We start from the raw sequence: 22177 nt of genomic DNA on the forward strand, positions 1-22177 counted from the left end.
TAGTGGAAGGTGTCCCTGCCCGTGGCAGGGGGTTGGGACTGGATGAGCTTTAAGGTCCATTCCAACGCAAACTAGTCTGGGGTTCTATGTCTTGTACTTGTCAAAGATTCCGCTGATAGCAACTTAAAAAATACTTGTTTCTTTGGCTGTGTCTGTAATGCCCCATAATGGGGTTGAAAAATGATCGTTGCCCAGAATAATTCAGGCACTGTTTGATACTATTTATTGTCAAAACCTCAGCTTGGCAACATATCCCTGTGTTGCTGTCAGTGCTCAGGGTCTCTCCAATGAGACTGTCCCAGGACAATTATCTGCTGTGGAGAGTGACATTGTCTTTCTTTGTTCTCACAGGCTCTCCTCACAGGTAGCCCAGCCAGAACATCCTTCTCTGTTGTTCCACACGAGATGGTCCCCTTTGGTATCTTCTCCTGAGACATCCCTCCTTTCCTCTGTGCTCTCCGAAGGGAGGTTGGGATGGGTGGGAGGTGGGAGCTGCTCCTTCTATCCCCTCTCTTGCACACACGCAGGAGGTGGGAGATCAGCGCAGTGTAACTATGTTGTGGTTTATGTTTGTTTCTCTCTTTTACCCCTCTGGAACTTGGGTCCTAAAAATAGTGCAAGTTTGAACTGGCAGATGTTTCATTTGTCCTTTAGGAGAGGACCAAAATTAGCCTCTCATTTGGCACCTAAATAAAGCAACTTAACTGCCTTTATGCGAACTTTGCAATTACTGTCTATTGAAGTTGCAACGTTTTGTTGTGTTCGATGGGGAACGCTATTATGTAAGTAACACCCGCACCTAAAAAGCCAACAGACCTTGAAAGAGAGGACAAACAGAACCCAACTGGTTTGTTCTGGGGGGTTGCGGTGCTGGGTTTTTCCTTTTCCTCATCTGAGGCAGGTGTTTTTTTCCCTAATGAAGGTTTCATTTAAAAAACCCAGGCGAAAGTAACTTGGAAATGCTCAGAGCTGTCTATTGTAAAGGTAAAAAAAAACCCAGTAAAAGGACAGCAATGGTTTCTCTAATTTTCAGAGAAAAATCTGCACAGAATGCCTGAAGCTGGGTTAGCAGTGGGACTCCCCAGGGGCAACAGAAAGATGTTATAATCAATTACCACATCATAACACTGATGTATGATAATTACTGAGTGTTCCTCCTGAGATAGTGCAGCATTTGGCTGGGATGCGGCTCTTTCATGGTCCACTGCCTGATTAATATGCAAATAATAGGCTGATTGCATGATGAATGCAGAAAATGAGTTCGCTGATAACGTGAGCACCGAAGCGGGAAGATGATAAATTACTTTTACTGACTGTCCTACATTAAGTACCCTTTCTCAACAATTTTATCACAAATTAAGTAAAGCAGTATGGAGAGATTATGAGGATGTGTAAAATAATGTACCTTAATAGCTTTTATAATATTGTTGCATACAATGTAAATGTCATTTTGTTTCACTACTTTAGCCAGTACTCCTGAAGAGCAGTGCGTTTAGCAGAGCAGTGTTCAGGGTCACTCTTCTTTGACTGCTTGCTTCTGAGATGAAGAACAACCCACCACGTTGTTGTTAGATGGGACTTCTCTCTTGGGGAAGGAGGGCAGTCATTAGCCTGGGATCCATCCCGTGTGTATCCTGCCCATCGCAAATGAATGTCCGCATTGTTTAGTGGGGGAGGTATGTTTAAATGCAGTGCACAGTGCACATACGCATTCTGCTTCGTACTCTAGTCTGGAGCAGACAGGAGGTTAGAGTCTCCAAGGAGGATGTAGAAATACCTTCACACTCAGGCTTACAACAGAGGAGGACAATGAACAATTATAGACATGGTAAGGTGTTAAAGTTAGTCTCTGATCACAAGGTCAGCAAGTCAACAAAGACACCATGAGCTGCAGCAGAACCTCTAAAAGCTCTCACTCAGTTTTCCAAAAGGTTTTGTGCACTCATTTATTTTGATTGTACTAAAAATATAACTATGTGGGGTTGTGGCGTCTTGATTGATTGCTTTCTTGACATATTTGTTTTAACATTCAGAAAATCCTTAATAAAGCTTCTGCACACAACTGGTTTAATAATAAGGTTATTGAAAATATTTTCCAGCAGTTATTTCTAAATATTGACTTCTGACTTAAGTTACAGAAACAGAGAAAAATCTGAATACTACATAAAGATTAGCAGAATAGAGCAATGCCTTTCAAAGCAGCCCTGATTTTGCCATTAATCACCTAATTTAAAATCTGATAGCTTTTTTAGAAAGGGTTCTTTAATTCTTTCAAGATGATGTGTAAAAACTAAAAATTTACCATTTAGCACTTTCTTGGCTCAAGAAGCTCTGTGGGAGCAGGTAGGCATTTGAGGAGATTCTCCCTATGTGCTTGTTGTGTTGTTTACCTCTTCCATAGACATCCACTTTTGGCCAGTGAGACTGGGATATGGGTCTGTTGGCATGACCAGAGCATTGCTCTGATGTTTCTGATTATGTGTCTACATCCAGCTAAAAATATTCTCAAGTTCCTTTCTTTTCCCCTTCATTTGTTGTGCTTAACATCATGGCTATGTAGAGAACTCATGCTTCCCTGGAGGCCGTTTCAAAAGTGCCTCCTATTTGAGAGTTTCATCAGGCGGTGTGGTTGTGTCAGGGGTTGGTGTGTCTGTTCCAAAGTCTGATAGATCTCAGTGAAACTTCTCATTTTAATTGATTAACTCCAGTTGTATCTTTCTGCACAAGATTCTGGACATCCTGGACGTTCAGACTGCCTTCATAGTGATCTTATCCACACCACAGCGGACAGCCCAGTACCAGAGTCCTCCTAACTCAGTAGAAGTGACTATGAAAAAAGAACCATTCTATGATTCTAAGTTTGATGGTTTGAGTTTATGCAGCCTTACAGTTGTCCAACACTGTGACATTGCTTAGCCAGTCCTCCTGTATGAGTACCTGGATTTGCCTCACCACATCTGGGTGCAATGTGGTGCATACATTGTGCAGAACAAGACTTTACAGCTGTTGAGGCATTTTGCATCAGTGGGGCACAGCACACCTCTTGGAGAGCTATAAAGCACTTGTGTGGGCTCGAGGGATATGTGTGAAGGGCTGCGAGGGTTCACCAGCCAGGACCTTCAGTGATGCCTTCCTGGAGCACCCATAGAAGGGTGAGAACCAACTGATGGCACTGCCACACTCCATGTGCCAAAAGCTTTCTAAGAGGCATGCACGGGAAGGCAGTTCTGACCCAGTCAAAGTTGTGAGCGAAGCAGGACAGTCCCTTGCCCCGGTTCCTCGCTGCATGCTGTCCAGAGCAGGCATAGATCACACAGCAGCTAGACATGCTTCTGCTTGGTTATAAAGTTGGTTGGATGGCCCTGGGCACAGGGTGTTCTTCAGATGTTGGTCCACAAGCAACATTTAGTTCACAAGGCTGCACTGGGACTTCCCTCGTTGTTCCTAACATGGAGACTGGCATAAAAGACCATCCTTTTGCTGATGGGCTTGACTGCAGATGAGATAAGGAAAAAGATCCATGTTCCTGCTCTGAATCTCTTTCATCCATTCTGCATTGCAGGTGTGTGGCGGTGGGCAGCTGCTTTTCAGATCTGGGTCACAGATTTGGTTCCCCCAACCATGTGGGACAGCATTAGGTTTCAGTGTCAGGCAAAAATGGAAGTAAAGGGTGGAGCCAGGACAAGAACACCTTAAACTGCTATCGTGCCAGCTTTTGGCTATGAGAAGTCGCAGTCTTAACATAGGTTTGGGCACAGTGGGATTGCCAGGGCTGTCTGAGGCATTTGTGGTTGCACGTTCATTGAAAAGAGAATTGGTTGCCCAAGTGCTTTAAAGTGTCCAGCTGTAAATCTCTCTTCATGAGTCTATCACCAGCTCATATCTTGCTCTTTTCTGAATTTCATCTGATTTCTCCCAGCTCCTTCTGGTTTCTAGAATGGCTGAGACCACATATTTTAATACAAGTGCAAAGCTAACATCCTTATTGAAAATGCAACATAAAAATTGCAGCAATACCTTTAATCCTTTAACAATACTCAGAAACAGATTTTTCCAAGTACTTCTGACATTTACTCTGATCATTCAGGTAGTTTTATATGCTCTATGCAGTGTGGGGACCTTTATTTTTAGTATTGCCCCAGTAATTTCAGCGTTAACCAGAGCTGGTTTCCTCCCTGTTCAGTGCAGACACACATACATCTGCACGCTTTCCTAAAGGGCTTTTCTTTCGATCCCTTCCTTCATCCACATAAAATTTCCCTCTGAGCCAAGACTCAAAATAACATTTTCCCCAAAGTTAAAACATTTGTAAAACAAACAAGCAAACAAACAAAATCTCCATGGTCATAGTGGAAATCTGGAGTCAGAACAATAGCAAGTGCTTGCAACTATAACTGCACATACCTACCTACTCCACCTCGTTGTATATGCACACTGTAGGGAGGTTTGCATACTCCCTACATAGAACTGTGGGAGTTTATAACTGTAGGGCAGATCATATTTTCATAAGCCACATTAATTTGCAAATTGTGAAGAGGCAAGGTTCACTCACTTGAAGTAAATCCACCAAAACCACTACCTGAGAGAAAGCCTTCAGCTTTCACATGTATTTTCTTTCAATTAGTCAGAAGAGGGATATATTGCAGTGCTGTTCCACAAATGCTGATCACATCCCACAGTTCAAGCTTGCACTGCACTGCTGTTTGCGAGGAGGGTTGTTGGGGTGCTTTGCTCCTGCAAAGACATCCATTGAGGCAGGTAAAATGAGATAGGAGGACAGAGGAGAAAAATATCTCCCTGAATTTTTCATACCCTGGGAAACAGAATGAAGTGGTTGTCCTGAGCATGTGGCCATTGTTGAGCTGTATGATCAGATCCTGATTCTCAGCACAGCATACACCAGGTTTTGTTTACAGAATGGGCAGCCTCATCATTGGGGGAAGACAGAAAATAACCCGGTCCCAGTATGAGACACTTTGATCTCAGGCAACCTGCCAGGTCTGTTGTTGTCCATTAACTCATCTGCACGAGGAGGTAAATGCAGGCCCTGAAGTAGCAAATGCTATTTTAAGAGGTTGCTGAGAAATCTCTTCTCCATGTTCGTCTGCTTTCATCTTCCCTACTAATTTGCCATAACAGGAGCACACAGAGCACGGGATGCTCGGTGCCCTCCCTGCTCCGCTGTGCACAGGATGTGGCGGTTCTCGCTGGCCCTCAAAAAGGAGCTTGGAATTTGACTAGTTTGGCATCAACCCGAAGCCTGAGCTTCGGACATTACAAGAAGTGGTGCATCAAACCCAGCGCCAGTTAAAATCATGTTTGGGTTCTTGTTGGAATGTCACAGAGTACCCTGTCATTTTGTTTTAGCAACTTGTCCTTCCAAGTGCGCAGTTCGCCTTATGGCATGCCAGCAGTAAAAATGTCGCTTACAATAATTACTTTTTGGTGAAAATGCTTGCTGACTTCCTACCTTCAAGCTGTTTTTTACACAGTGGGGAGATAATAAGAAATGACTTTATCCTGACTGCTCAAATGAACACTAAATGGAATTTAGGTTATTATTACTGCAGATAGAGGACTCTGCACTGAAATTTAAATAGTGGATCAGATAAACTACAGAGATTTGTCTCTGGAAATTATAGTGGATCTGCTTTTTCAATCCACTTCGCTCTGAAACTTTAGACAGCTGTTGTCTGCCTGCTGCCTTTAGAATATCATATTTTTCATAATCCTTTTAGAGGCCTCTGAATACCTTCTGTGTTTTGCCTGGTCTTCCCCAGCTTCGCCATGTTCGGTACTTCGTTCCCCAGGAGTCCTTTTGCAGTTTATTAGCTAAGCTTGTGTTTGCAACAACGGTTGGGCAGTTTATTCTCTTAGTGGTTCCTGAGCTGCAAAAGTACAGAGTGCTCTTTATACACAGGAAAGTATGCTGGGAGGAGAGGCTCGGTGCTTTGAGCTTTTGAGTGTTTGATGCTTGCAAATTCAGATGCTGTTGTTCAAACCTTTGCTCTGAAGTTTTGATTACAGTTGGATGTACAGTTTGCTGCCATGGCCGTAGGAGTCGAGGCAGGGTATGAGCAAAAGTGTCAAACCTGCAGCTCTCAAAATGTGTACAAGCAATTCCACTGGAGGAATCTGCCCATGCTGGCAGACAGCAGCGAGATGCCTCTGGGACAGGTGAAACTGTATCCGTGTCTCAACACTGCTCTGTCATCTGGATACCTCTGTTGAGAGGGATACATCCGGGACTGGTGTCATGTAGACATCTGTGATTTTCCAGGGAGGTTGTAGCAGGCATCACCTGTAAGCCTTTGCATCTGAGGTGTCCTGAGCGTCAGAAGGGGCATCCAGAGTGCTGTGGTTCTGAGCTATACTGCTGCTTTTGTATGGAGGGCAAAGTCAGATTGCTTTGAGTTTCTGTACATCACAAAAATGGTCCTTCTTGACTGGTGCCATGCAGTTTCGCAGAGTATAATTGAATGTCTCTGACTGCTGAGCTCCTGCAGCTGAGCGGGTGATGCTCAGGAGTGCTGCAGCTGCAGCAGGGGACCCCAGTGCAGCCCATGGTTCGTTACACCCTACAGGGATTTTGTCGTGTTACGATTGCAAAACATGATCAGACCTCGTAGAAGAATGTGTCAGGCTGATGTTGTGTTGGGGGAAGTGTTTTCAGGTGATTTGCAGGCCACCACTGGGATAATCACAGTCCAAAATGTTCTACAGGCAGTGTTCAAGCAATTCAGGATCCAGGACCCAGTACTGGGGACCTGACCCCGACATGGGAGTGGGAAGTCTTGACATTGGAGAAGAGTAAGCAAATCTAATGTTAAGTTCAGGAAAACCACTATAACCAATGAACTGAGACTGGAAACTATTTTCAGACTTACTCACATTTTCATAACACTATTATAATAGAACCTATGGGGAAGGTGGAGAGGATAGATGGGACCAAAGCATCATTTAGCTTCATCCATGGTGCTAAGGAATGCAAGACCACAAAAGATTTTCTGTTCATATAAATGAAGGCAAGGGCAATTTGTTATGGTTCGCAATGAGTTTTGTAAAATGCTCAGACAGACCCTCATCCTATATGCTAAATTGTTTGCAAAGTTTGTTTAGTTTCTTAACTGATAACTACTAAGGGGTAGGGAGGGGAATGGGCAAGCTGTGATGATGGTTTGGGGTTGCAGTGAGATGGTCGTTCAAGAAGCAATTTTATATTGGGAAAATAGTATTTAAAAAAGAAAAAAGAAGGTATTTGTATAATGTTGACTTTGTTTCCATTCATTTATGTATCTTCATTTCAGATTATGCGTCCCTTTCTAGTACTGTGGTAGAAAAAAACAAAATAAAGAATTTCCTGAGTTAAGGGTAAGGACCCAGTGTTCTGCCAGGAGTGATGTGGTCCCAAGTATGGCTCTTTGGTGTTTGCAGACTGCATCCAATGTATTTGTCTTTAGGAAGATCTATTTGCCTTCAAAGACTTGAATACTCACCTTCACTCAATGGTCGTAGCTCTCAGCTGTGTCCATCAACTGTGAAATAGCCAGTGTTGGTGTTTCAGTTGTCTTTGTGTTTTAGCTATGAATGGAGGCCAATCGCAGTGGCCAAGCATTTCAGATTGTTGGCTCGTTTATGCAGACATCACAATTGGTTGGAAGTGCCTCAACTTCCCTATACCCCAGATGTATATTTTGAATTAATAATGTAGAAAATGCATGGTAGAGCCTTTACCCTTTCATGGCTGCAACGTTAGAAGATTTGGATCACTTAAATGCATTTATTTGAATCTTTAACGCTGTTTGTCAACATCAACCTGTAATTGCACAAAAGATACACTGGTTTCCCAGTTATTTAAAATTGTCATGTTGAACTGTGTCATAATCAATGCTTAGGTCCTAATGGTCTTCCCACCAAGCTAGTTTGGGGAGACCCTGTTTCTCCTGTCCTCTATAAAGCACAGGGCATGGCTGATGTCTTTGGCTACCTGAGACCTTAAAAAAAATCTCAGGTTCTGCAATGACCTTGTCACTGGTGATGCTCTTGATCTCTCCAGCTCTTTACTTCTAGCACCTTATTTTAGGGCTTTTGCTTCAGGTTTTCAACTGGATACAGGCTGTTGGAAAACAAAACACAACACCCCTTTGGTATAGCACAGTTTCTCTGGACTTTATTAAGGTAACACCATAAATAAATGATGGCTGTGGGGTTTGCAGGTCCTACAGCCGACCGTAATGCAGTTTGAGACTTGTATTGACAGAATAATCCCTTCCTCACTAAACACAAACATGTAAACATTCACTGAACATCACTTACTCCCTCTTAAGAAACTGGATTGCTCTTAGGTTAGTGCTGATCTTCAGTGCAGTCTGGGGTTAAAAAAGCAGAAGGCGTTTTAAAGAACTAAGCTTCCAATGTATTATTTTCATTGGAAATGTTCAATTGCTACTTTGGAAATCTTAATATGTATTTTTCAGATGTCCTGAATTTGTTCCTTTGTCCTGGGAGGAACTTGAGAGGAATGAATACAGACAAATTATTTCATAAACCATGCGAAATGGCTGTGGATTGACAGTTAAATCTGTAACAGTGAATACATTCAATTTTCCCCTTTGTTCTGTCAGCAGTCACTTGTACTCTAAATGTCTATTTAATTTTTTAAGTAGATTACCAGGAAATGTTTGCATTATTCGATTATTGAATTTACTTTTCCAAATAATGGATCTTTTCCTCAAATATTTATGTGGTATTGAAAATGTTTTTGCAACAGGGAGAAATGCTAAAAATGAATGGGGACCATATTTTGAGTTATTTGTAGTATATGTACAGAATGCCTCATCTGAAATCACTGTACACTTGTGTGGCACTGGGGGGGGGGGGAAGCAGTTTGTCATCTGTACTGCTTTCCAAAATTAGATTCAGATAATCCCACCTTTTTGAGTAAATAAGGAGCAGATTGGTCTGAAAAATGAAATTCAAGTAAGCTCTTGCTATGTGATATAAAAAATAAATAAGCTAATATGTGAGCAACATAGAGCATTTCAGTGATAGATGATAATAGAGATTACCTTTGTTGTTTACATAATTAGGCTGGGCAGGGAAAGGAGAGGGAGAAAGCAGCATTCAGAAATGCTTTTGTTTAGTCCTGTGTGGCTGGGGGCTTTGGGGGCTTTGGATTTTTCCTGCGCTCCGTGTGTGCATGTGCTTTGCAGCGCACGGATGAGGAATTGTATAGGAAATTTGCAGCTGCTCTAGTTATTCAGTAAGATTTGTATAAGCTGGCACAAGGGACAAAATTAGAGGGAACTTGAACGAGTGCCGTGCAGTTTATTAGCTAGGCAGCCATAATTTTGACCTTGCTGTGGGTTAAAGGACACAGACCTGAGAAGAAATCTGTTTATCATGGAGGGAATTCATGCCATCCCTGACAGTGTACAGTGAACAAGATGGATGATCTGCCAAATTGGTCCCTCGCATGGGTGAATCAGGGCAAATTTACAGTACAATTCCTTTGCTGCTCCTGATACAAAAATAACATTTGCTGGGGCTTATATTCAGTTGTATGATGACCTGGGGTGAACAGAGAGAAGAAATAAGATTTGTAGGATCCCTATTACCTTAAAGATTTATATGCACCTTGCTTTCCTTCTATGTCTGCCTCTTTTGCATCTCTCATAAAGCACTGAGGAAAAAGTCCAATTGCTTGCTTTGAGAAAGCAACTTTATGTAGGGGTGTCAGGGAACCTCTCTAAAATGCAGTGCCTTGGAAGCTTCTGTTACCTTGAACAACACAATTACACTATGCACCCTGCTTCATTTGGACCCTACTTTTACTTATGTAGTATTTTCCTTTAGTGTTTGGAATATGCTTCCGTGCTACACAAGCTGCATGTGCTGTAGTGGTTTAACAATAGTCTCAGTAACAAACAAACTTAAGAAATAGTGATATTTGCTGTTAGCCATCATGGTAGTGACAGGAGCTGAGGCTGCAGAGTGAGCCGCTCTCATAGCTGTGTTGCTGTGCTCAGAAAACGCTTCTGTTGGAGGGATAAGTTTTTGACGTAGACTGGCCTCATCCTTGTACAGTTGAGAGCCTTGTAAGCTCCCTCCAGAGAGCTCGAGACAAATCCACTGATGTATGAATCTGATACACATGCGATTAACCGTGTCAAGTAATGAGATGTGAGACAGCAAGGAGGAGGAGGAGGCAACCCCACAAAAATGGGGAAGAAATTGCATGTGCTCTTTATCTTTGGAAGGGAATGATTCTTCTAAACCACATTGTCTACGTGTTGTTACTTGAAAATATGTTTAGACTGTGCTCTTAGATGTCTGGATTTTCAGCATAAGCTCCATTCCATTAGAGATAACTGTGAATTTATTAGGGGGAAACAACATTTTTTACAGAGCCTATTTTTGTTGGCAAATTAACAGATTCAGAAAGCTTTCTTTTAAACAGAGTGTCACAATAACAGATTTGGGTGTCTCCTGATCCACTGGCTATCTTTATGTTGGGTTCTCAAACACATTAATTAATACACCATAATTACAAACTGCATTTTAATCTTGTTAAGTTATTTCTAGGCAAAGAGAAGTGCAAAAATGTGATGCGAGTGATAAGAAGCAAAATGAAATCAGTAACGCTCTGCAGCTACAAAGTTGTATCACTTGTAGAAAATCCCTCATTGACACTACAAAACAGTAGCTGAGTGAGTTTTCTTACAAGCCACAGAAGGAGGCTTAAACCAGTCTAAAAATGGTAGATGTAAAAGCATCCTTACACAAAAATGTCGTGGAAAGCAAAACTCTGAGATTTCCTGAGCAAGGAGATTTCTTGCAAACTTACAGACTATTTTGCTTCAATTTTTCCTGATTTTTATTTGTATTTGTACATCTTGTCTGTATGAGAAAGCAGAGATGACTCAAGATAAAATTAGAAAATAATTCTGCTTTTAAAAAGAGGCTTTTTAGTACCCAAGTCATAACAAGTAGTATTTTGCATACTTAGGCATTTCTTTAAGTAGGTAGAATATAAATGAGAAGGCAAGTTAAATATCCTGCAATCAAAACATTACAATTATGCTAAAGTGGGGGCTTTTTTCTTCTTTTAATTACAGAAAGCACTCCAAAGACTTCTGCCAGTTGCAGTCCTGCTCCTGAATCTCCCATGAGTTCCAGTGAATCAGTGAAGAGCCTGACTGAATTGGTACAGCAGCCCTGTCCCACTATAGAGACCAGTAAGGATGGCAAATCCCAGGAATCCAGCGAGCCGCCTGCTTCTGAGTCCCAATCTACAACACCTCTGCCACTGTCGGGCCACTCGGCACTCAGCATTCAAGAACTGGTTGCTATGTCCCCTGAGCTGGATACCTATGGCATCACGAAGAGGGTCAAAGAGGTGCTAACAGACAACAATCTTGGTAAATCACTTTATTCTCATTTCTTGACCGAAATAAAATGAGTGTTCATGCTTTTATTTTTAAGCTATATTTCAGTAGATGTTTACAAGAATACTTGGGTTAGACTCTGGCCTAAGCTTTAACCTGTTAAAAAGATCTTTTTATATTCTTTTTAAACTGGTAGAAAAATCCTTGCAGATTGTCACACTCTACTTAAAACATCATCATACCCCTGCTCCTCTTCAGCTCCGCACCTGGCTCACCAGCCAGATACTGCTCCCAGCTCCCTCAATACAGTCCAGCAGGCTGTGAAGAAGACCAAAACGCTAAAGGCAGGGAGATGTCCCCTTCAGAAATGCTGGTTTCCCCATGCTTATAGATTGAAGGCCCCAACATTTTAGGCACAGGTGAATTAGAGGAGTCTGGCATGGTCGGAGAGGGAGATGCATCACAAGCTAAAGTGTAGTATACCTGTAGAGCTAGGAGGGTGAATGAGACTCAGTTGAGGTTTAGGTGAACCTGTAGAGTAAGTGTGTGAGGCCATTCAGTTATTTTGCTTTGAGATGTGCAAAGCTAAAGCTGCTTTCGCTTACAGATGAGGTTTTGGGTATCAAATTAAGTGTAATGTTGACATGACTGTGTATTTGGAATAGTCAAAGGGAATAACCTGATCCGAGTATGGGAAATCCAGGTTTAAAACTGCCACTGTGCCTCCAAATCACTAGTTCTTCATATGTGTTTAACACTTGCTTCCCTCAGAAGGCTTTGGAAACCCTTAGGAGTCCTTTGAAGTCTCTAGTGGGAAGCCAGTAAGGCTGCCCCAGTGTTACCTGCACATGCTTCTGGGGCTTAGCATGGGCTTCACTTCACTTGCGTTTTGATGTCCAAAATAGATGTCTGGTACTCTCCAGAAGTACCCGTTGCTCTCCAGTGACTAGAGATGGGACCAGAGAGGAAAGTTTAGGTTTAGACTGCTGATGGTCCTTATATGAGAAGAACTTCATCCATATCAACTGAACTGTTATGACTGTATAAGTAAAAACTCCTTTATTTTAGTATGGTAGGAAGCCTTTTTTCAGCTAGACACAGAATAACTTCACATATCTTTTTAAGGGGAAGAATACTGGGAGGGGGGAGGTTACAAGTTCTCATTTAACGTTATTTGGGAAGAAAAGAAAAATATCCCTGATCATGGACATACCCTGATGAGATAGTGTTCCACTGAACCCAGTAGAATTACTTGCTTGTGCACATTTGCATGGGCAGACTGTGGTTGCTTGGTCAGTGGAGATAATGTAGAGATGAAGCCACAGGTCATGGTAAGGGTTTACAGGTTGAAGCCCCTAGTTTTTGGGCAAAATGCTGTTGAGTGCTGTACCTGCTCTGGTGCTCCAGAGAGGTTTGAAAAAGTATTTTTGTTTACATTTGCTTTGATGCCGTTTTTACTTAGTCTTTTTTATTTCCCATGATTTTTGTTTTCCTACAGTGTGGCTGACAAGCCTAAAAAGCAGCAGAAGAGCCAGGAAATGTGCCCCAAACTCTGCATTAGGTGTGGAACCAGTTTCAATGTCTCCTTTTGCGCCCTCAGTGTGCTAGTGCACCACATTGGCTCGGTGCACAGGTTTCTCTGTCTCAGGCCACAGGGCCTTGTGAACCTGTCCTAGGCAACTGGTGGTGGCTCAGTTGTTCCAGTAACATTGGCCAGTAAAGACCATGGTTGTGCAAAAACCATTCACAAGGTGTTTGGTGGGTCTCTCCTCCCATGCCTTTTAACATTGATTCAACAGTCACCATTTTAGCAGATAATGGTGGCAGTGTTAATGCTGAGATTTTGCTGGTATTCCTTATCCCAAATGTCATAGAATTACCCGTGATACCCTGTTGGGCAACACATAACTTAGAGAGGGAAGCAAATGTAGTGAGCTATTGAAGGATTGCAGTGGTGGGGATTTAGCAGAAAGGGCCAGGACTAACGATGAAACCAGCATAATTTACCATAAACAGGGTTTATCCATGAGGAGTTACATCAGTGGGAACAGTCATGAAGGATATTAGGGTGAAAGATGGGGAGAATTAACAGAGTTTTAGGAAACCTGTGCTTAAAAATATTCCAGTTATTAATAGCGCTCTGATGAAGATGGAGTGTGATATACCTGCTACCTCCTGAGAGTGATTTCTAACACGTTCCCCATTACCTTGGGAGTGTTTCAGGTGCTTTATTGTCTCCTGCCATATCCTGGGTTACAATAATGACACCTTTAGCTTTGTTCTTAACACCTAGAGAACATGATCATTACCTCCTTCCACTTGTGCGTTTTTAATGTTTAGGCTGTAGTCTGAAGTTCATTTCCTTCAGCAGCAAATCCGTGCTTGTATTCCTGCTCATGTGGCCACACAGCAAACCGGACCAGTTGGTCTGAGTCAAAAGAGGCTCTTTTACTCTTGGTAGGTTGGTTTGACTCGGATCAGTTCCCTGCCCTGCTTTACTGTGCAGCCACATGGGCAGCCACGGTGCCCACCCTGGCACTGCACAGCGGCTGTCGGAGCTCATCGCACTGCAGCCAGAGCACAGCCTGGGGTTAGGAATGTGGGGAACATTAAAGGGAAGTTATTTATGAAGGCAAATTAAAAGATTTTTAAAGTAGCTGTCTTATCTTGCTAGTAGCTGGCAGGTTTAAAGGTAAATGGATGAGGCCTTACTGATGTTTTTCAATACAAACAGGGAGTAGGTTAACTCTGCAATATGCATGATCGAAAATTGGCTCTGAATTAATTCTTTTGTCTGATTTTCCTGATGTTGAGGGTAGTGGAAAATCACTTAGGAACTTAAGTGAATTCTGACTTTAGGTTTCTGTTCAGTCTCTAAGAACCTTTTCCAGGGTTAGTTCAGGGTTTAGTAGAAGACTGTGTCATGTTAGCCCTGTCTTTGTTTCCCCTTTCTGCCTTTCATTATCCCAGCTCCTTCCTCCAAAAGCTCTGCAGACCCACCTGCCCATTGCATCTGCATGGGACATTCTGCAGCTTCTAAGTGCTCCCACACTCCCTCCTCTCCGCGTAGAGGTGAAAAAAAATCACCAGGGCAAAAGTCTTGGGATGTTTTTAAAGAGGAGGAGGAGATCCATGGAGTTAAGCACAAGGGGTGTGGGTCTATAGAGGAGGTGTTTTCCATGACCTGTTTTGTCAGGATCAGGTGAGGCTATGAAGGCAAGAGCTGATGGTGCTTTTCCAAGTGCAGGAATGTCCTGTAGAGCTGTAGGAGCACAAGTCCCCACGTATCTGCATTGTCCCTTAGGGATCTGTTTGTTGCCACTGGCTGAGAGATGCTGGCCTCGCTAGGAAGTGAAGGAAAAGCATTCTGCTGTGTGTTAGTGAGGGCATTCAGGAGCTACGGATCAGACACGAGACCCTGAGGCCTAAACTTGGTCAGTATGGAAAGATCTTTGTGTTATCTTGAAAATACACGATAGCTGTGCTTCTGTCAGAAATCACTGGCAGTGACTCGGATGACTTTAGGGTCCATCTTGTAACAAAAGCTGTGGTGTATCAAGGTAGTTCAGCTTAGGAAGAACACTGAAGTGAAGGGATTTAGAAACCAGCTGTATGGTTGGGTTTGAGCTGCACAGGCATTTTCCAGAGTCTTTGATAAGTTAGATCTTAACCATGTAAAACTAGTGTTACCAATGCGCATACAAATGCTGTACATTGAAAAGCATATGCAGTTCTTGCCATACTAGATGATAGCATTTAGAAGGAGAATTAAAATTAAGTATTCTTAACTAGAAGCACTGTAGAAGCTGTAAAAAAAGCTGTTATATTGTAAAATGTGATTATCTGTAGTTAGTAAGACACAGTCAGAACACCACAGATAGTACAACACAGAAAATATGTGCATGTGTCTTTGGGGACACTTACATGACCATTGCTGAATGCAGGGGGGTGCATTGGTCTTGGTTCATTGATTGCTTGAAATGTTTGGACTGCCCTGTTGGAATGAAGCTGTTGCACTACCCTCCTGCATAAAAGCTAAGTAGCCTCACTGCTCTCACTAGTTGCCTGCTTAGCTAAAAGTTCAGTTTATTTTTAATCTCATTCATTTTATTTTTTGCACACTGTTTCCCTGTAAGGTCCCGCTCCCCAAACGTGTTGAGCTCCCCTCTTTGCCACAGTCAGATCCTAAGGATTTAACTAAAGCTCAATATTTACACATTTAGTGGGGGGCATAGCTTTTACTCTTCTAAATGTTTCTCTTGGGTTTTCAAGCAATTCTGAAGTAAGAATAATTGATGAATGATCTCGTAGACGTGTTCTGTCTGTATAGTTAGCCTCGTCTCAGCTGACTGAATTCATGCGATTTTCAATCTCGTATTAGGTCAGCGTTTGTTTGGGGAGACAATCCTAGGGCTAACACAAGGCTCTGTCTCAGACCTTCTGGCTCGCCCGAAGCCCTGGCACAAGCTGAGTTTGAAGGGACGGGAACCCTTTGTCCGCATGCAGCTGTGGCTGAACGATCCCAACAACGTGGAGAAGCTGATGGATATGAAACGAATGGAGAAAAAAGGTAACTTGGAGCAGAACTGCTGACTCAGGCTTTCCATTTTTTCAGAGATGACCGTGTCTTTTATAATTCTCCATAAATAGTATAGAGGCAGCATTGATCCAGCGTTATGAAGGTTATGCAAAAGGACTTCCTGACAGCTTTTCATAGCTGTGTTTGATGCTAGCTCAAGCGGATACATCTCAACAAAAAGCCAAACAAAAAACCAACCCCAAACCCTGAATATTCACCAGCTGTCATGAAATCATTGCCATATTCTCCTATAGATTAATCACTGAGACGCCGGTGTATCACTGATACCTTGCCTTACCAAATGAGAAATGTGAGTCTGGGAGCTGGCTTTGGGTTGTTAGTTAATAGTGCTGCAGCTGGTCACAGATGTTGGGCTGGAAGAACTGTGCATTGATTCCTGAGAGAGCTTCTTGCCAGTCCTGCGCTGATGGTCACTAGGAGGAAAGAAAAATGCAGTCTTTGTAAAAGGATATTTGAGAATAATTAAATTTCTGGCCTTCACAGGGATGGGGGAAGGTGACTGTGTCAATACATGCTCACAAAAAACAGCTAGGTCATGAGTATGTACCTGTGACACACCTCAGTTGTTCTTGGGTATCTTAGTAAAGAGTGTATCCAGAAATTTTATCTTGCTCTCTACAAATCCATTACTAAAACCCAGTGGTTATGCAGAGCCCTGGTTTTAGTACATTCATGTGATTTTACAAGAGCGACTCACAGGCTGCCATTATCAGCAGTTAACTAATTAATGATATATACATCTCTTGAGCTAGCCCTTAATGATATTAGTACAGACGGCGTTAATCATGTGCACTGAAAGCACTGCTGTTGACTGATGTCCTGAAAGCATTAACACATTTGATCAAGAACTTTATGATTATATTTAAAACTGCAGTGAGAGAGCTTCTGGGAAAATTGTGGTCTTGCATGATTTTAAGAACAAATTCAAATCCTTGTCATAGTAACCAGTATAATATAATGTAGTGCAGTGTCTTATCACAAATCGTGTGTGATCTTCCATGGAGAGTAAAATCCACTTGGGTTTCCCACCTACAGCTGTAAACCAAAGGGAACAATGATGGGTTTTGCTGTGTTAGAAACATGGCAGAAATAAACTTGTCAGCTAGCTGGGTTTTTATAGCCTCATAGAGAATATTGCCCATAATGCAGGAAAATAAAATACAAATAATTTAAAAGTAGTGCTGACAATATCCTTTCAAAACTATTTTCTAAACTGGATTCTTATCAAATCCTGTGCAATACATGTGCTCTAATAGATGGCACCTGAATAGAGATAAGGCAATAAATCGTTGAGACTCTGAACTGTGTAAGTGCTGTCCTCAGAGCAGAGCAGTCTAAAGTGAATTCAAGCCTCTCTTTTCTGCAGAATCCTTTCACGCAGGTAAGGATCCTGTGATTTAACCTTCTGAATTGCTCTGGAGCCACATTAAGAATTTAACTTTCCCTTCAGCTAATGGCGGTTAAAGAACAATGCCACTGTAGCTGCTACCAGTGAAACATTATTATCAATTATTTCTCTGCCACACTTTATTAAGGGGGTAAATTAATAATTATGATAAAGGTGAGCTGCATAGATCTCTTTTTCTGTTCCATAGTCTGAAGTTTGTGCAATAAATGTCCATTTTGAGAGGCTCTGAAAATGTACAGCATGCATTAACTAACCTCTTTGGAGGAAGCTGGGGGTTCAGAACACTCACTAGGCTGAGACACCCTGCACCACCTTTCCAGCCTTGGAAGAGCTCATTCCTCCTCCTTACAACCTCCTGGTGTGTGTGCTGCTGGTAACGTCACACTCCTCACAGAACAGTACTGAATCCTGCTGTCAGGAGAAAATTTAATTCCCTTTATTTCCCCATTATTTCGCTTTTTAATAATCTTGTTCAATACAGCATAAGATAAAAATGATATTAAAAGGGGCTCTGTTTTACCTCAGTGGGCAGCCACGAGTTCTGCAATAGCGTCTGCTGCTTCTAGAGCTGAGCACATGCTGGGGAGTCTTCCCAGAGGGATGCAGGGATGCTGGGTTGGCAACAGCAGCAGGGAAAAAAGGTGGTAAAACTGGGGATGGAGCTGGCCTTGACGAGTTGGTCTGAGACCCAGAGCCAGACCTTTGCCCAAATTACATCTGGGTGGGGGTTTTTCGTAGGTTTCCTGAGAAGGAGAGACCGATCACAGGCAAAAAATCAGACTTCTCCAGAAATAAAGTGTGTTTGTGACTTGGATTCCAGTTTGAGCTTTGCTGTCACTGCAGATGTGCTGAATGATCTCCTTATGTTGTCTACACGCAGCACATATGTTTAAAATAAGAATTAAAAAGGAAAAGCTTTTATAAACATCATCTGAAGTTTCCAGAGACCACCATTAAAGCCAAAAGCTTGGGTGCTAGTTCAGCACATGGGGAAGTGCCACGGTTGTGCCTTTGGCCCCCTGGAAGTTTGTTCTGATAATATATAATCCTGCAGGAAAACAATTGCTTATGACAGAACAGTGGGACATCCTCCTCTTTAATTTTATGTTAAGGAAATATGTGCATTTATGTGATTTATTCCGTTCACATGAGAGACCCCCAAATCAGCCATTGCACCTTTGGTGATCCCAGTGTGAGGTTACAAAAGCAGAGGTGAGTGTTAGGGCATGATATCTTTCCCAAGGTATCACTGCTCCGTGCTGACCTCAGGAGTCTAAAGATGGGAGCTCTGACCTGCCAGAAATGCCATCCTTTGGAGAGCAGAGAAAGCAGAGATTCAGAGCGTCCTGATGCACGGGTGTCTCGTGTTAACTCAGTCGCCTGACTGAATTCCAGAAGCTCCAGTTAGAGATAGCCTAAACACCTTTTACATCTTCCATGCGAGGTTCTGGTTTGTCTCATGGTCTCCTTTAAGTTGCTGCACGTTGCTGAAGTGATAGATGCTGGTTTTCAGCCCCCTTGGTTGTGCTATCAGAGGAGACAAGGAAACCTTGTATGTAGTTTGTATGTTCATACAAGTTTGAAATAACACCTAGGAGGCTTTGAGATGAAGGACCTTAGATAAATATGAGATTATATTGCTGGAGTGATTAATTCCATGGTTGAAGGTTGTAACAGTTCCTTGAAGGCTGCAAAAATAAGGCAAATAGGTCACATTGAAATAATGCATTTACTTGAGGTCACTTTGCAGTTCTACATCCAGTTGGAACAACTTAAATAAACACCAAAACACGATTTTGCTTTTTATGGTTGTTTCAAATGCATGCAGGACTGTATCATGGCAGAGTGATGGATCATGAACAGCTCACGTTCTGTTCCATATCGGTGATCTTACACAGTAGGCAATCCACAGGTAATCTGTCATATTCAGGAAAAATAAAATGAGAGTCATGCAGATACCCCCAAAGGTTACAGAGTGTGTTCAAAATTCACTTCAATGATAGTAAGACACAGTGTAAAAAGGTCCCACTGGACGTACTGCTGTATAAAGGACAGGATGCTGAACCCACTGGAGACACAAAACCTGGCCAGTCTGTGGGGAGCTCTGCCAGAAGAAGTTGGCTTGTGTGAGAAGGGCTTTGAACATGCAGTTTCTTGGATTGCATTGAATTTTCATTCTTTGTGCACCCTCAGCCTAAAGGCAGAGCTGTGAGGAGAGAGAAATTTATTTCTTGAAGAATTTGGTGGCTGACTGGTACAACGTGCCCTGCGTTGGTCCCTGGCTCTGATGGGAGCTCCTGGAGATTTAGTGCCTGCTGGATTGATGTCAGGCTGGTGTAATCTGGAATTTAATAGCCGAGGTTACCAAATTGCAGCTCTTGAATACCTCAACTCTTAAATATCTAGAAGGTATTTAACAGACCATTGAAGATTTTATTGACAAGATTCATCTGTATTTGCTGTTTTCAGCCCCCTCATTAGCAATGCTTGTGCACAATACCGCCAGGTGCAGGAAATCCCACCTCTCTTTGCCCAGTGAAAATCAATCAAGTCAGTGACAGCCTTTGCCGAGACCCTTTCCCTGCAGAATTTGCCAGGATAATTCTGTCCCCATCCGGGAGGAGAGTCACCAGTGGTATCACAGGCTTCTGCCACCAGCCTCACTGAGCGCCATCAGTGCAGCAAGAGCTTTCTTAAATATATTAATTTTGAAAGAGCCTTGTGTAGGGGGGGAGGATGCTGTGGGTTGCTTTTCTTTCATAACCTGTCACCGCTATAGCGAAATTCGTAGGAAAAAGCAGCAAACGCCTGCCGGGTTATGCAGCCCAGCGCTGGGATCTCTGGGCGCCGGGCGCCATCGTGTGTTGGAACCGTGGCTGCGGCTGCCTTCAGCTTCACAGTCGTATTAATTCTGAGACCTTAAGTGTTAGAGAGACCTTGGCATACACCCGCAGTGTTTAACAACCAAAACCAGTTAAGTTGAAGTGCAGCTATCATAATCAGGCTTTTATGTGGACGTTCACCACTCAAAAGAGTGCATCTGAAATAAGTGGTATTACCTGAACCCTGTTATTTATGTCCCACGTTGAAAGATCGGAAAACTCTGGCACGTTTCCAGTGGATTTACCATCTTTTTGTCCCTTTTCTTCTTTTTCTGCCTCTTGCATCCTCCCCACATTTGCTTTCCTCTGATCTCTGATGATGCCCCTTCCTTTCTGCTCTCTCCAAACAGCCCATCGCTGCATCCACAATCTGTCATCTTCACATTTATTCCACCGCTCGTACATTCATTGATTTTGCATTTGTATTCAGCTGAGGCTCATCCGATGTGCTTCTCTTTCAGCCTACATGAAGCGGCGACACAGCTCTGTTAGCGACAGTCAGTCCTGTGAGTCCTCCTCAGCTGGCATAGACTACAGCCAGGGCGCCAGCCCACAGCCACAGCACCAGCTCAAGAAGCCCCGGGTGGTGCTGGCACCAGAAGAGAAAGAAGCTCTGAAACGAGCCTACCAGCAAAAGCCATACCCATCACCAAAAACCATTGAGGAACTCGCTACGCAGCTCAACTTGAAAACCAGCACCGTGATCAACTGGTTCCACAACTACAGGTAGGAGATCTCCTGGGAGCCCTGCTCCTAAAGGATTTATTCTGTTTGCTTGGGCAGGGTGCTGCTCTGCTTCAGCAAGCTGTGTCTGCTTCTGCTAGCACTGAGCAGTTGTACAAAATGAACAGTTTTGACAGCAGGGAGGTTCTAACTAATAGTAATAGCTCCAGACTAATTTTAAGTCATCTCTGAGGAACAGCAATATTCACATATTGATGTAAGTAGTGCTTTTCAACAGAAAGTCTTGCTTTTGGGGTGGGCGTGGATTTAGAGATGTCCACTATTGAATGTTTATAAATCCCACTGCAGTAAGCAAGACTGGTCTGTCTCACTTGCATATTCACACTCACACAGAAATACACTCGCATGTATATACACACATATAGGTGTTTGGTGGCTGTGTTGTGCCTGGGTCAATTGGTGGGGGGTGCTTGGAAGTGTCCTCTACTGAATGGCATCAGAACTGTGCTCCTTTCTTCATATTTTCCTGCATAAGAGCAAAACCAGGGTTTTCTTTTAGATCTTGAGTCACAGAGCTCTGAAAATAGGCACAATATGTGCTGTATTTCTGGGAAGCTCCACACAGTCTTGAAGGACAGAGAACCGATAACCCTGAAGTCAAGATGTGGGTGCAGATTTATTTATGATAAAATGATTTAGTTATGATTAAATTGTTGAGTCCTCATAAAATGTTGGTCTGTTTAGTTCCTTTCTTATATTAGAAAGAACCTTCTCCACATTTAAAAGATTGAAGCAGGTTTTGGCCTAGAGACATCGATAAAAAGAAACATTAGAATGGCACATAAGAATTACAAGGATTTGAATAAACATATTATCAGCTGTGCTTAGGATTGGGAATCTTAATTAGTGCGGCAGACTTTTCTCCAAGAAATTGATGCTAATGAATATTGAAGAGGTAGAGTGAAGACACGAGATTCAGTACTACTCTGCTCCTTCACTCGGAGCCAGTAATGTTCCCAATTAGTCCAGATTGCTGAACTTACTTGTTTTAGGAAACTGCTAACATTTAAAGGGTGTTTTCCACTTTGTCCCTTCTCAGCTTTAAACAGAGAAGTTGCTGGAGCAGGAGCAGCCTGGTTTAATGAGGTAGCTCAGAAACACTATGCACAATGGTTAAATAATATTTATAGTAAACAATACAAAATTAAGAAATTAG

At 42.6% G+C, this 22177-nt stretch overlaps 1 protein-coding gene across 8 annotated transcripts in view; it reads left to right on the forward strand.

Annotated features, from left to right (window-relative positions):
- CUX1 (cut like homeobox 1) overlaps window positions 1-22177 on the forward strand; it is a 273385-nt gene that overhangs the window by 215027 nt on the left and 36181 nt on the right. For 7 of the 8 annotated variants that reach the window (XM_030472165.2, XM_030472166.2, XM_030472170.2 and 4 more), the window contains 3 exons: window positions 11118-11420; window positions 15769-15957; window positions 20739-21003. The exons of the other annotated variant lie outside the window; for it this stretch is intronic. In XM_030472165.2, coding sequence (XP_030328025.1) covers window positions 11118-11420; window positions 15769-15957; window positions 20739-21003 — 757 coding nt within the window. The remainder of the gene's footprint in view (window positions 1-11117; window positions 11421-15768; window positions 15958-20738; window positions 21004-22177) is intronic. 8 annotated transcript variants of the gene reach the window in all.

The sequence above is a fragment of the Strigops habroptila genome (assembly GCF_004027225.2).
Source record: "Strigops habroptila isolate Jane chromosome 13 unlocalized genomic scaffold, bStrHab1.2.pri S16, whole genome shotgun sequence".
Taxonomy (NCBI): domain Eukaryota; kingdom Metazoa; phylum Chordata; class Aves; order Psittaciformes; family Psittacidae; genus Strigops; species Strigops habroptila.